This window comes from Crinia signifera, chromosome 9 (genome assembly GCF_055691185.1).
Source record: "Crinia signifera chromosome 9, ASM5569118v1, whole genome shotgun sequence".
NCBI classification, from domain to species: Eukaryota; Metazoa; Chordata; class Amphibia; order Anura; family Myobatrachidae; genus Crinia; species Crinia signifera.
The window spans coordinates 34388869-34401438 of record NC_139225.1 but is presented as its reverse complement, the minus strand read 5'-3'; the positions used below and the strand labels follow the sequence as shown (position 1 = coordinate 34401438).

General features: G+C 47.0%; 1 protein-coding gene across 6 annotated transcripts in view; it reads right to left on the bottom strand.

Moving 5' to 3' along the window:
* Positions 1–12570, bottom strand: part of LOC146035379 (uncharacterized) — a 99137-nt gene that overhangs the window by 31847 nt on the left and 54720 nt on the right. For all 6 annotated transcript variants that reach the window (XR_014460628.1, XM_083158783.1, XM_083158784.1 and 3 more), the window contains exons 16-24: positions 11604–11732; positions 11351–11505; positions 10395–10482; positions 9219–9440; positions 5730–5870; positions 5468–5631; positions 4537–4637; positions 3503–3612; positions 1182–1397 (exon numbers count right to left, since the gene is read on the bottom strand). Coding sequence is in view for 5 of the 6 variants with exons in the window: in XM_083158783.1 (XP_083014909.1) it covers positions 1182–1397; positions 3503–3612; positions 4537–4637; positions 5468–5631; positions 5730–5870; positions 9219–9440; positions 10395–10482; positions 11351–11505; positions 11604–11732 (1326 nt within the window). In the remaining variant the exon portion in view is untranslated. The remainder of the gene's footprint in view (positions 1–1181; positions 1398–3502; positions 3613–4536; positions 4638–5467; positions 5632–5729; positions 5871–9218; positions 9441–10394; positions 10483–11350; positions 11506–11603; positions 11733–12570) is intronic.

Genomic DNA, 12570 nt, shown 5'->3' with positions numbered 1-12570 from the left:
CCCCACGCTTCGGGCTCGGTGTCTCGCTGCGCTCGTCACACTATATAAAATCAACTCCCCGCCATAGTGGATAGTGGCGATATGAACGGGTATTAAATCGCATGTGATATCGCATGCAATTTAGTGGCGCCGTGAAACTACACAAGTACCTGCCGGTCTATTGGATTATGTGTGTATGCAGCAGGGGCTGAAAGATTTTCCACTTTCAGCCCGCGTGCCGCCCCGCGTGCGGAGGGGTGCCCAGCCACCAGACGAAATTGCAGCCATTCGGAGGGGTACTGTTGCCGGAATGCAGGTGCGTGCAGGGGGAAGGGGCAGAACACGGGCTAAAAGTGGATAATCTTTCAGCCCGTGCTGCGTACATACACAGCGATGATGGATAAAAAAACATCCATCATCGCTGGAGTGCTGGTAAAACCAGCCGACAAGGGACCCCGCTAGCGATGATGTGGGAGTACGCATCATTGCTAGTCTGCAATCTGGGAGGCATACACACTAGGTAATTTTCAGCTGAAAATCGCTCAAAACTGCTGTTTTCGCCGATTTTCAGGTGAAAATCGTCAAGTGTGTATGGGCCTTTAGATTCATTACGGTGTGGGGCATAATGTGGCCATGCCCCTATTGTCTTGTAACCACTTATCTATTTTCATATGACCACGCCCCCTCATGACACATGGCCACTCCCACCTATGGTGCGCACTTATAGTATCACTAAGAAATCATTTCTACTTGCACCGCTGGTCTAAGTCCACAGTCAATAGGTTGACATACACCTGGTCAGAATGGTTAAAAGGTCAAGGCAAGCAAAAGGTCAACATGGCAATGGTCAACAAGTGAAAAGGTTGACATGAATTTTTTTGGCTTTTCTTTAAAAAATTTTGACCGATTTCATACTTTGCCACCGATTGGGAATGGTAACGGGTGCAGAGCGCATCTGTGACGAAGTGAGGCACCTCGGCCGAAGCATGGCGAGCAAAGCAACGTGCTTCAGTGTCGACATTGACAACAAAAAATAGTCAAAAACTCATGTCGACCTCTTTCATGTGTCAACCTCTTCCGCGTTGTCTGTGAGATATATCACATGGGCACAGCAGTGTCCATAAGATTCCATGGGGCTCCGAAGTTACACCCTAATGTATTAAGGTTGGCTGTGGGACTGCCCCAGATCATACGGAACTCACCAGTTTTCAGATAAGCGGTGACAGGGACCGTGGTGGAAGCCATCAGCTGCTTGCCCGTCACCGGTACATACTTGCTGTCCCAATGGGTGATACCGCTGCAGTTCATCTCCAGGATACAGGCTTCCTTGGCTTGGGCCAGGGAGGAGAAAGAACCAGGGATGGAAGTTGCCGGCGTGAGCAATGCATGGCTGGGAAACTCTTGGAATAAGTCTGCACCTGGAAATATATATTAGGGTTACCCAGCGCCCCATCATGTACATTATAACGGTAATCAGGGACACTGATGCTGATACTGTATAAGCCCAGCATGCATTCTGTTCCTGCCATTAATCAGTGTCTCAGGGAGATCCTGTGCTAGCCTTCCCGTCCACATTCTGGATACCCAATGACTGCAATACATACTACTGTGGTAAGCCACAATTACCTGCTCTCCTTTCTGTAATCAGGGGGGGCTGTTGCAGAGTTGAACGTATGCCTGCTCGCACAGAAGGACTGATTGTGATTGGGAAGTAGAGCACGCCTACCTACTTTTACTGTCTTCTCTCTGGGAGAAGCCCAGAGAGCTGACTTTCAGCTGCACTTTTGGGGCCATGCCCCCTGCATGGCAAATACCGTGGTTCACGGGTCTATGTGGAGGGGGCTGGGCTAAAATGATGCAATTTACGTCATTTTAGTCCTGCCTTCTCCCTGGAGAGCCACGAATCTCGGTATTTAAACAGTGGAACAAAGGAGATGCGGGGATCCCGGGCCATGGGTGCTGGATGGGGTCCCAGCAGTCGGGATCCTGACAGTCATTTACCCAACGTTGGGACACAGCATCTCCCGTGGGCCTTCATGTGCAGTGGCAGTGGGCTCCCAGCTCCCGTTCCACCATCTGGAGCCAGCAGAAAGGAGCAGGTGAGCCCCTCTGCATTACAAACACCACCACCCCGCCCCCCCACAATACATCAGCAGCCGCCAACCCCCCCGCATTATATACACCGCCGCCTACCCCCCCAATTGCATACGCCAATGCCAGCACCCCTCCCAATTACCCAATTACATAAGCCGCCACCGCCACCCCCCCACAAATTACATATGAAACCGTTGGCAGAATCCTCCCCGTGCTGCTGCAAGATTTTTCTCCCGGGCTGGATTGAAGTCCCAATCCGCCCCTAAGTATTACTGAACTACTGAGCATCTACCACTATCTGTATGTATGTTGTTAAAGGCAGAAGGGAGCCCATATTAGGAGGAGATGTGGGTCCTGATATGCCACATGGAGTAGTCCGGGGTTGCTCCAAGGTAGGTAGCTCTTAGTTCAGATATATCAAGTAAGGAGCCATTATCATGTGGCTCTTTGCTGGTTAATCGTAGACCCAATTTAGGGTAACGGTGGTGTGGGGTGCGGTGCCCCTGGACTGCTTGGGCTGGGTGGCTTTAGTGCGGCATGCCCTTACATTCTATTAACACTTTTCCCTCACTAACACTATCTCTCTCTTATTTTAATTACATTTCATTTATCTCTCTCTTTATATATAGCTTCAGCTTCCCATCACTAATATTTATTAACACTATAGTATCTCACTGTTGTGCCACACCTGGCTTTCTAGCTTATGATATTTTTTGGGGTGCCGCACTCTGCACCTAGATATAGCGCTAGGGACCCCCAATACATAGAGAAGCCTTGATGTGGCTTGGGGGCTTATCATACACCTGTGCAGGTACAGTATATGTAACCAATATCTCTAAATTCTATTATCATGTAGTGTTCAAGATTGGTTACTAATACTATTCAGTGAGCTGGGGGAAACAATGTCCTTTTTTTACTTACTCAGTGTACAAATAAAGCTGTCTAACATTTGTAGGCTACATGCAAAAGCAGCCGGTATTTACCCTGCACAGAAAAAATATAAATGTATTTGCCCCCATTTTATGACGAAATGGTTTGTACCAGATACAGTTACAGAACATGCTTCTTTGCTTCCAAATCAGAATCAAGCCCAGTGGTTATTGGTGGAATATGCACTGCACACCTAGCGTAGGCCTGGTGCCAGTATGCACATAGTAAAACTCTGCATAGAAATGAATATATGCATTCTTGCTGTGTACAACATATGCCCAAACAGCTTCAATCTGAGTACCAGGCCCAGTGTGTGAGCGCTGTAATAACTGGCCAATCACAGTACTCGCAGGAAGGTGCACAGGTGACAGCAATGTCACTCTTCCTGCAATAAATCCAGCGGAAGGGGGACAGGAATGGGTGTAACTAGACACAATGGGGTAGATTTACTAATGATATTCCATGTATAATAATTAGCACCCAATAGAAGTTGTCTCACCTTCATCTCTCTTGCAGATCCAGGGTCTCTTGGCTGCACAGTCCCTCTGAGACACGAGCTTCCCGCCAGATTCCAGCTCTACACAACCATGAGATTTCACATCGCTGAGCCTGCAAAAAGCCAAATAGTCAGATTGTGGCATGTCATTGGTTTTATTACTAGATCAGTTCATATAGTTACATAGTAGGTGAGGCTGAATAAAGACTTGCGTCCATCTAGTTCAACCTATGTTTATAGTAGCTTATCCCTTGTTGTATAGTATGTTCTGATATTTTAAAGACAGATTATGTTACTTATTCATACCCGTGGATGTTTTTAACCAATAAATGTTTATCCAACCTTATTTTAAACGTATTTATAGTGTCTGCCGACACCACTTCTCCAGGAAGAGAGTTCCAAAGTTTGACTGCTCTGACTGTAAAGAAATTTTTTCTTCTGGATGAACAAAATCTTTTTTCTTCTAATCTAAACTCGTGCCCTCGCGTCCTAGATTCCTTTCTAATAGAAAAAAGGGTGTTTGACAGTTCCTTATATTGGCCCCTAATATATTTATACATGTTGAGCATATTGCCCCTTAAACATCTTTTCTCTAGTGTAAATAGTTCCAAATTGTTTAATCTTTCCTCATAGCGTAAACAATTTGGGACTATTTACACTAGAGAAAAGACGTTTAAGGAGTGATATTCCTTACTTTGCCCTGGGACCTGGTCTCTGGGGGAACACAAGCAGAGGGTACAGTAGATCTCCTATCTAATCCATTTACAGTAGGTGGGACCACAATTGCTAAGAGGGCTGAGAGTGGAAGGTAGATGGTTCAAGGGTCCACAAAAGTGGGAGGTATGCAGAAGAGCTGTATCCTATCTTCATGGGAACCAAAGTACAGGTCTGATCCTGATGATGATAATGCATGACTGAAAAGCAGAGCTGTTATCAGACGATGTATATAGTAAACATTGGAGGATGGGGCATGGAAGCGATCAAGTCGTCTGAAGGTGGGCAATTTGTTTAATGCTACTGTGTGGTTAAATACTGACCATCGGACCGCTGCTCCTTCGCCCCATGTCCATATTCCGTCTCCATCGATGTCATTGAGCGCGGTCCAGCTGGTTCCAGGGATCATGGCAGCAACCCACATCTCACAGAGCAGAACACAAAGAGGTCATTCAATCAGCTTTATTCATAAAATACAATATATACTTTATCCTGAAAAAAATGTTGATCTGTAGAACTGGGAGTTCTATTGAAGATGGGATGCTGCCATGGGCGACCAACCAGAATATATCTATTATCTTCTAGAAGGTTCTAAATAAATAAGAAGTCGATTTTGATTGGTTGTCCATAGTGTGGGCAACCAATCACAATCTACTTCTTATTTATTTAGCACCTTCTACAAGATAATAGTAGAATCTGATTGGTTGCCAATAGCAAAATCCCATCTTCAATAAAATGCCCAGCTTAGTAAACCCCAAGATGTCTGGTTAGTCCCCAGCTTGTCCCCCTTATGGACCCAGAACACAACACGTGCGGAAACATTTTGGGGCCGGATCGAGCCACGTAATATGCAGCAAACTCTAAAAACTGAAAGGTTTCGTTGCTTGCCTGCGGGTGCCAATGCCATCTCCAGGGTTCCCGTATCCCCGCTCCCCCCAATAGGATCCCTCTATCGCCTCCGCACTGCAGGTCATACATAGCTTAGCAGTGTTAGGGATCACGGGCACACCAGCTTTTTGGGGCAGGTGTACACACCGGAGTAATACTGAATTTCTCTAGTATTTGATTATTCACCACCGCGACTCGAAACCTGAATAGGTTCCTTTAGTTGGCACTTATTGTTTTGTACTTTTCTATGTGGAACCCACTGTAACAGATGTGTATTATTGACTTATGAACTTGGGACCTTATTCTGGTCAACACGCAATGCTGCAGATAAGGTGGTCAGGAAAAGTAATTAAGGTTCTAAATCACCTTCTCTTCAAGGCTGTCAATGACCAGCAGGCTGGTTTCCTTGTAGTGGCTGCAAGCCGCCTTTGCCTCCATCCATGATTTGCTATCCGCTGTCTCTATATAGTAACAGCGACCGCGCCAGAACCACCATTTGGAACCTTGGGGACACTTCTGACTGACCAGGCCTGACATACAGTACAACAATTAATTTACATCCTGTAACATTACCATCAATCCACACAAAAAGGAAAACAAGTTTATTGGGAATGGAGACTTCACATACCATGTGTGCAGGAGGGTGAATATTTTTGTACGCATTGGAAGAAGCTGTCACAGAGTCCCGTGGCGGGATCACAAATCTGTGACCTGTGACACGGAGGACACGTCTCTTCACAGTTCTCCCCGAAATATCCTACCGCACATGCTGAAGCAATGACAACACAACATAATATGAGGTCCAGGGCCATCTTAACACTAAAGAGGGCCCCTGTGCAAAATAATTTGAGGGGCCCCCACACACACCTATGTGCAGCAGTGGCGCCAATCCGGGCAGCGGGGGCTGGGAGCTTGTTGTAGCGCTATTTTCTCTGGGCAGTGTTTTCAAAATCGTCAGCGCTTCCCGCCAGAAAATAGCGCTACAAGCTCCCAGGTGCCGCTGCCCGGATTCCCGCCACCACAGCAGTTCCCCGGGGCAGTGCCATCTTCCCCATTGGGATGGGCCCCTATAATCCTTGGGCCCCTGGGCAACTGCCCATTAAGCCCAATGGGAAAGACGGCACTGATTAGGTCACATACGCAGGTTTCGGCTTATACACCTCATTATATCTATAGATTGTAAGCTTGCGAGCAAGGCCCTCCCACCTTTTGACTGTCTGTAAATACCCTGTTTTTTATATCACTGTCTCCTTTTGTAAAGCGCAATGGAATATGCTGTGCTATATAATAAACTGTTAATAAATAAATAATAAATGTCTCATTTACAGGTAATTTGCTATTTGGTTCTATACATATTTTGACTTTAAAAATAACCACCAACTGGCTGTGCGGTCTGTTTATGGCCAGTCTGGAAAAATAATTTGTTCTGGGTACACCTCACAGCACTTAGGTCATTGGTTCCATTCCAACCATGGCCCTGTGCGGAGTTTGTATATTCTCCCCGTGCTTGCGTGGGTTTCCTCCAGGTGCTCCAGTTTCCTCCCAAAATCACAAAATATACTGGTAGGTTAACTGGCTCCCAACAAAATTAACCCTAAAATGTCTGTGTGTGCATGTATATGTGGTAGGGAATATAGATTGTAAGCTCCACCGGGGCAGGGACTGATGTGATTGTTCAAATATTCTCTGTAAACACTGCAGAATAAGTGTGCGTTATATAAATAACTGGTAAAACTGGCACTAAATAAATAAGATATCAAACTAATGAAATACTTTCAGCAACTGTATTTAATCAGTGGCATTATATATTTTGTAAGGTAAGGGCAATAAATAAGTCTATGAAATATAATGCTACATACAGTATAGGGGGTATTAAATCTTGACTGAATATCCTGGCTAGGCGAAAAATCGCAAAACATTCCCATTTTTGTCCATTTCTTAGTCCATTTTGCTTTTTGTGTGTGTGTGTGAAGTGGGGTCAATTGGCATGGGCAAAAATGACAGCAAAACCCACAGCAAATTCGCCCAAAACCACATGGATTTGCATTAAACTTGCCGATCCACGCGGTTTTCAGCAGTGCCAGACTTTTTGCCGGGGCACTGAATAGGGTGAGACAAATTTGCCCCAAAAATGGTTGAAAAATTGAAATTGCTGATTTTATGCATGCCGAAAATTTCCCCTGGGATTGAATACCCCCAAAATGGGGAAGACTTATAATGGGGTGACATTGATACTATTTATGTTACTAGTAACGTTTAGGGAATAATGGGGCAGATGTATTAAGCCTTAACAAGAGATAAATGCAAGGATGATAAAGAGAGATAAACGTCCAGCCAATCAGCTCCTTACTGACTTTTTTCAAACACAGCCTTTAACATGGCAGTTAGCAGGTGATTGGCTGGACGTTTATCTCTCCTTATCACCCTTGGATTTATCTCTTGTTAAAGCTTAATACATCTGCCCCACTGGTCTTTTATTGAATATAGTTTCCCTCTGGGTTACCTATACAGCTCAGCCTAACACAATTCATAGAACATCCACCAGGGGGTGCCAAAAGTGGGTGGAAATAATTACCCAGGTCTGGTCCTACCTGAAGGACTCGGGCAAGTCATAGATGAGGAATGCCCATCCTCTGTGCGGGATGCAGTCAATTTGCCGGCGGTCGGGATCCCGGCGGTCGGAATCCCGACACTGGAATCCCGACCGCCGAAATCCCAAAACTTTCTCCCTCTGTGGGTGTCCACGACACCCATAGAGGGAGAATAAAATAGCGTTCCGAGCGTAGCGAGGCACCGGGCCCGCTGCGTGGCGAGCGCAGCGAGCCCGCAAGGGGGGGCGCTCCACGTCCCCCCCATGTCGTGATTTCGGCGGTCGGGATTCCAGTGTCGGGATTCCGACTGCCGGGATTCCGACCGCCGGCATTACGTATCGGATCCCTCTGTGCATGGTATTTTTAGTACATGGCTAAATGTACCTTGGCCCCTTCTAACACCTTGGCCACAGAATGCATCAGAGGTCCACGTCTGGTTGACTGATCGGCGAGGTCTAGATCAACAAACATGTGGTCAACCACTCATGGTCAAACGCGTCTAGTTAGACACCGAAAAATGGTTGGCAGCATCTAGATAGACATTAACAAAAGATCAACATAAACAAGAGATCAACAGGAACTTGACCGACAGTGACAAGATTGACGCGAGTTTTTCATGATTTTTTATTTTAACCAACTTGTTCATACTTTGCCATCCCATTGGGCATAACAGAGAATAAAATAGTGTGCCAAGCGCAGCGAGGAACCATGCCTGAAGCATGGAGAACACAGCGAGCCATGCGAGGGGACGCAGTACACTTAAACGGTGTCCATGTCAGACACAAAAACGTGAAAAACTCGTGTTGACTTGTCATTGTCAATCACGTTCCTGCCGACCGTTCGCTTGCGTTGATCTTGATGCTGCCAACTACTGTATTTTTAGGTGTCTAACTAGACCTGTTCGACCATGAGTGGTCAAACGCATGATTGTTGATCTAGACATTGTCGACCAGCTATAACAGAACCCTCAGAGGTCCTGTGTCCTCAAGGGCAGTTTTGCAGGGTCTTGAATTTAATTATCATGAAACATATTGGTAAACTCTATAAAGGTGCACAAGTAGTGTACAAGGAGCCTGATTCAGACCTGCTCGCTGGGCTACAGGTGTTCATAGACCTGTGAGCAGGTAGCCGCTACCCCTGTGCACATCTGCAAACGCATTCACAGCCGTGCACACAGGGGAAAAAATCATTCACCATCAAATGATTTTTCCCCTGCTCGCATCACTGAGCAAGCCAGGACTCACTCGTCAGTGGCCCTCTCTCCCAATGGCCCAGGGAACGCCTGCGACACGCCCCTGAATGGCCGCCTGCTGTCAATCAAACAGTGAGCTGCTTGCGAGCACAGGTGCTCGGAGCCTGTGCTCGTGCATGTGCGCTGCCGACCGCGTGCGTGGTTCTCCGATTATCAGACGGGCGAATTCACAGCCCATCTGAACAAATCTGAATCAGGCCCAAGGAGTTTTTGGGATGATAGATAAATAAATTTGAGTTGTGGAAGGAATGCACTCCTGTAAAACCACCTGTACCTGTCTTTGTATAGAGCGTAGCCTCTGATCCAGGGCTATCTGCGATTATTGTGCCGTCAACTGCATAGTAAATGCCACTTAAATTAACAATCCCGGTGCATTTTGTGGACATCATGTAACAGGCATCCTGGGCCTCTCCTAGTGACTTCTTCCACCAGAGTGCGACGTCCGTACCCGAAACTTCCACCAGTAACTTCTCAGGCAGTATAGCAAATGCAGTCTCTGAAAAATCAGATTTATTATTAGAACGCGTAGAGAACTTTTTGGAGAGTTACCTATCTGAGAGCATTTCACCAACTTCAACTAGAGTTTGTTGTGTTGTGCTGTGTTGTTTGCCAGTGAACTTGCTCAATAAAAAGATCTACACTTTGCGGGTCATCTAAATGCAGTCCGCACGACCATCCTCCCCCCCCCCCCCCCCCCCGCACTTCAATTTCCCGCACACAAGCGAATGGAAGTTTAAACAACCATTTGCGTGCAGGGTGAAAGTATTCGATGGTCACCGACCATCGATTGATTTCTGCAGCACTCCAAGCTCTAAAGCCCCATACACACGGTGTGATTTTAGCCATTATCATCGTGTGCACTGGTCGCTGATAAAAAAAAGGAACACTGAGCATTGTATTGCCCATGAAACACTGGGCATTCCCATAGGCATGGCCACGGCGCGCAGTCCCACTCCCCCCACCCGCACTGCTGTGTGCGAGTGGCCGGCGAATAAGCCATTTGCCGTGGCCAGGGCCGGTGCAAGCCCCCCGCCCGCCCCAGGCAAAGCTCCCCCGCCCGCCCCCAGGCAAAGCCCCCCCGCACTGCCCGCCGCCCGCGATGCGGCACGGGGGTGGAGGGGTTGCTATAATACTGTGATGCGGCACGGGGGGAGGGTGCGATAGCACTGTGATGCGGCACGGAGGGGGTGCGGGCGATACTGCCGCTCTGAAATCCCCCAAGCAGGGAGCGGGCACCATTAATTAACGGGCGTGATGGGGGTCGGGGAGAGGGAGAATTACTTACCTGCTCCCCGCTCCCTGCTTTCTGGTACCTCTCTATGGTACCTTGGTGGCTCAATATCGCCCTCCAGTGATCCAAATGTCACGCTGATCTGGCATCTTGGTGGTGACACAGAACAGCCAGAATACATTGCGTCATGTGCACCTATTCTAATGATTCTGGACTCACCCACAGGCCGCACGCAGTTCCACTTGGGGATGGATGGACATCTCTGTGATGGGTCATCGTCTCTTTTAATGGCTTCAGCTTCACAGGCCTGCAGGCACAAAGACTGGGGATTACCAAGTTTCTTATATTTCCGAAATGGGTACAGTGATCTACAGTATATGGGCCACTAGTCATGAAATACAAGTCGAAGCATTTTGGAAAGATCTCTCTTAATATTTACAAGTATGTAGAACAATCTGTACTATCTATCTATTTATCTATCTATATATATATCCATCCATCCCATTCTGGATTTTTTTTTATTACTCTTTCCTGTAGTGTTTTTATTGCTTTAACTCAGGCATGTCCAAACTGCGGCCCTCCAGCTGTTGTGAAACTACACATCCCAGCATGCCTTGCCATAGATTTAGCATTCCCTAATAGCAAAACTGTGGCAAGGCATGATGGGACTTGTAGTTTCACAATAGCTGGAGGGCCACAGCATGGACATGCCTACTTTAGCTTAAGGGCCCGATTTAGAATTGATCGCTGTTGTGCGAATTTGCAGATTGAACGATTATTGAATGACTGTGAATGCTCGAGCCCAAACAGCGACAGAAAGTGCATATGGATCATAATCGCAAAGCAGCCTGGAGGTTGGCTGACATGAACCCGGTGTTTGGGCATGGTAACCATGAGGGTCAGCAAAAGGCAGGTGTTCCCAAGCATTTTAAGGGAGTGTGTATGACATCAGTGCCGGCCTTGAACAGTTCGTCGATGTCGCAGAAGACCAGTAGGGTCAGACTTACCCACATTTGCCGAATTCGTCCCCTTCCGATTAAACCTAAATTAGGCCCGATGTGTGTCATTCTTTCTTATAAACCAGCTAGTATTTAAGGTTTAGGGATGAATTATAATTACCCCCAGAAGAAAAGGTGACAGAAGACCAGATGAGACTTCTGTGTGCTGACACTCACCACGTCCCACGTCATCTGCTCCTTCGCCTCGGTGTTCAGGAACCTCTTGCACAACTGATCGGCTTCCTGTCTGGACTCTATAAGCTCCGTTTTGACACATACGTCATTTAGGAAACTCCACCCGCGGAATGGGGGACATTTGATGTGGTTAAATACTGCAAGGAAATATGGCTGCTGGTCAGTACTACTTAGCTATGAAGTGATTTGCTCTGCACCATTGTAAGGTCACAATATTTGTTCTGGTGATGCTCACCATTATCCGGAGCTCCCCGATAAAATATCATCCCATCGCAAAGACTGGTAGCAGGATTACATTCCAGCCCAAACTCACAGACGGGGCATGATGTCTGACAGTCTGAACCGGAGTATCCTGGGGGGCATCCTGGGGAGGACAATGTATGAATAACTGCCAGTTATTGACATTTCTTCCCTTCCATACTGCATACCTCCCAACATATGTACAGTAAAGGTGAAAACTTGAGACTCACGCGGTGGAGCCGCACCTTGTGGGATGATGCTTCCTCGGGCCACTCCCCTGTTTTCCACCAGTCTGCAATGCTGAAAAGACCCAATCCGTTCAGGCTGGGGGGGGGGGGCACTAACGGCCTCGGGCATACCGGGGCGGTCCCACAAAAAAAACGGGACAGTTGGAAGGTATGATACTGTATGTTGTGGCTGCTTCCCTCCAATTATTCCACCACAGTGTACAAATACTGCCCCACCAATTTCTTCCTTTCATTAAATGACTTGTTACTTCCACCAAGCCACCTATATATCTTACCGCCCCAGCAATACCTAATGCTACCATCCTACCAATAACTATTGCCACCCACCACCCCAGTAATAACGACTGTAACTGCCGTCTCACCAATATCTAGTAGTAACTTCCTAATAATGGGCCAGATGTATTAAGCCTCAACAAGAGATAAACACAATGGTGATAAAGAGTCATACACGTCCAGGCAATCATCTCTTAACTGACATGTTACAGGCTGGATTTAAAAATTGACAGTTAGGGACTGCCTCCCTTGCATTTATCTCTCGACTTAACACGTCTGCCCCATTATTTGTTATTGCTACCTAACAAATGTCTAATACTAGCACCCTGCTCAAGTCTATTGCTGCCACCCCACCATGTTATAATAGGGCCTCTCGAGCAATGGGGGCGATTCAGATTTGATCGGACAAAGAATGTGTGCCCGTTCCGATGGGCAGGGGCA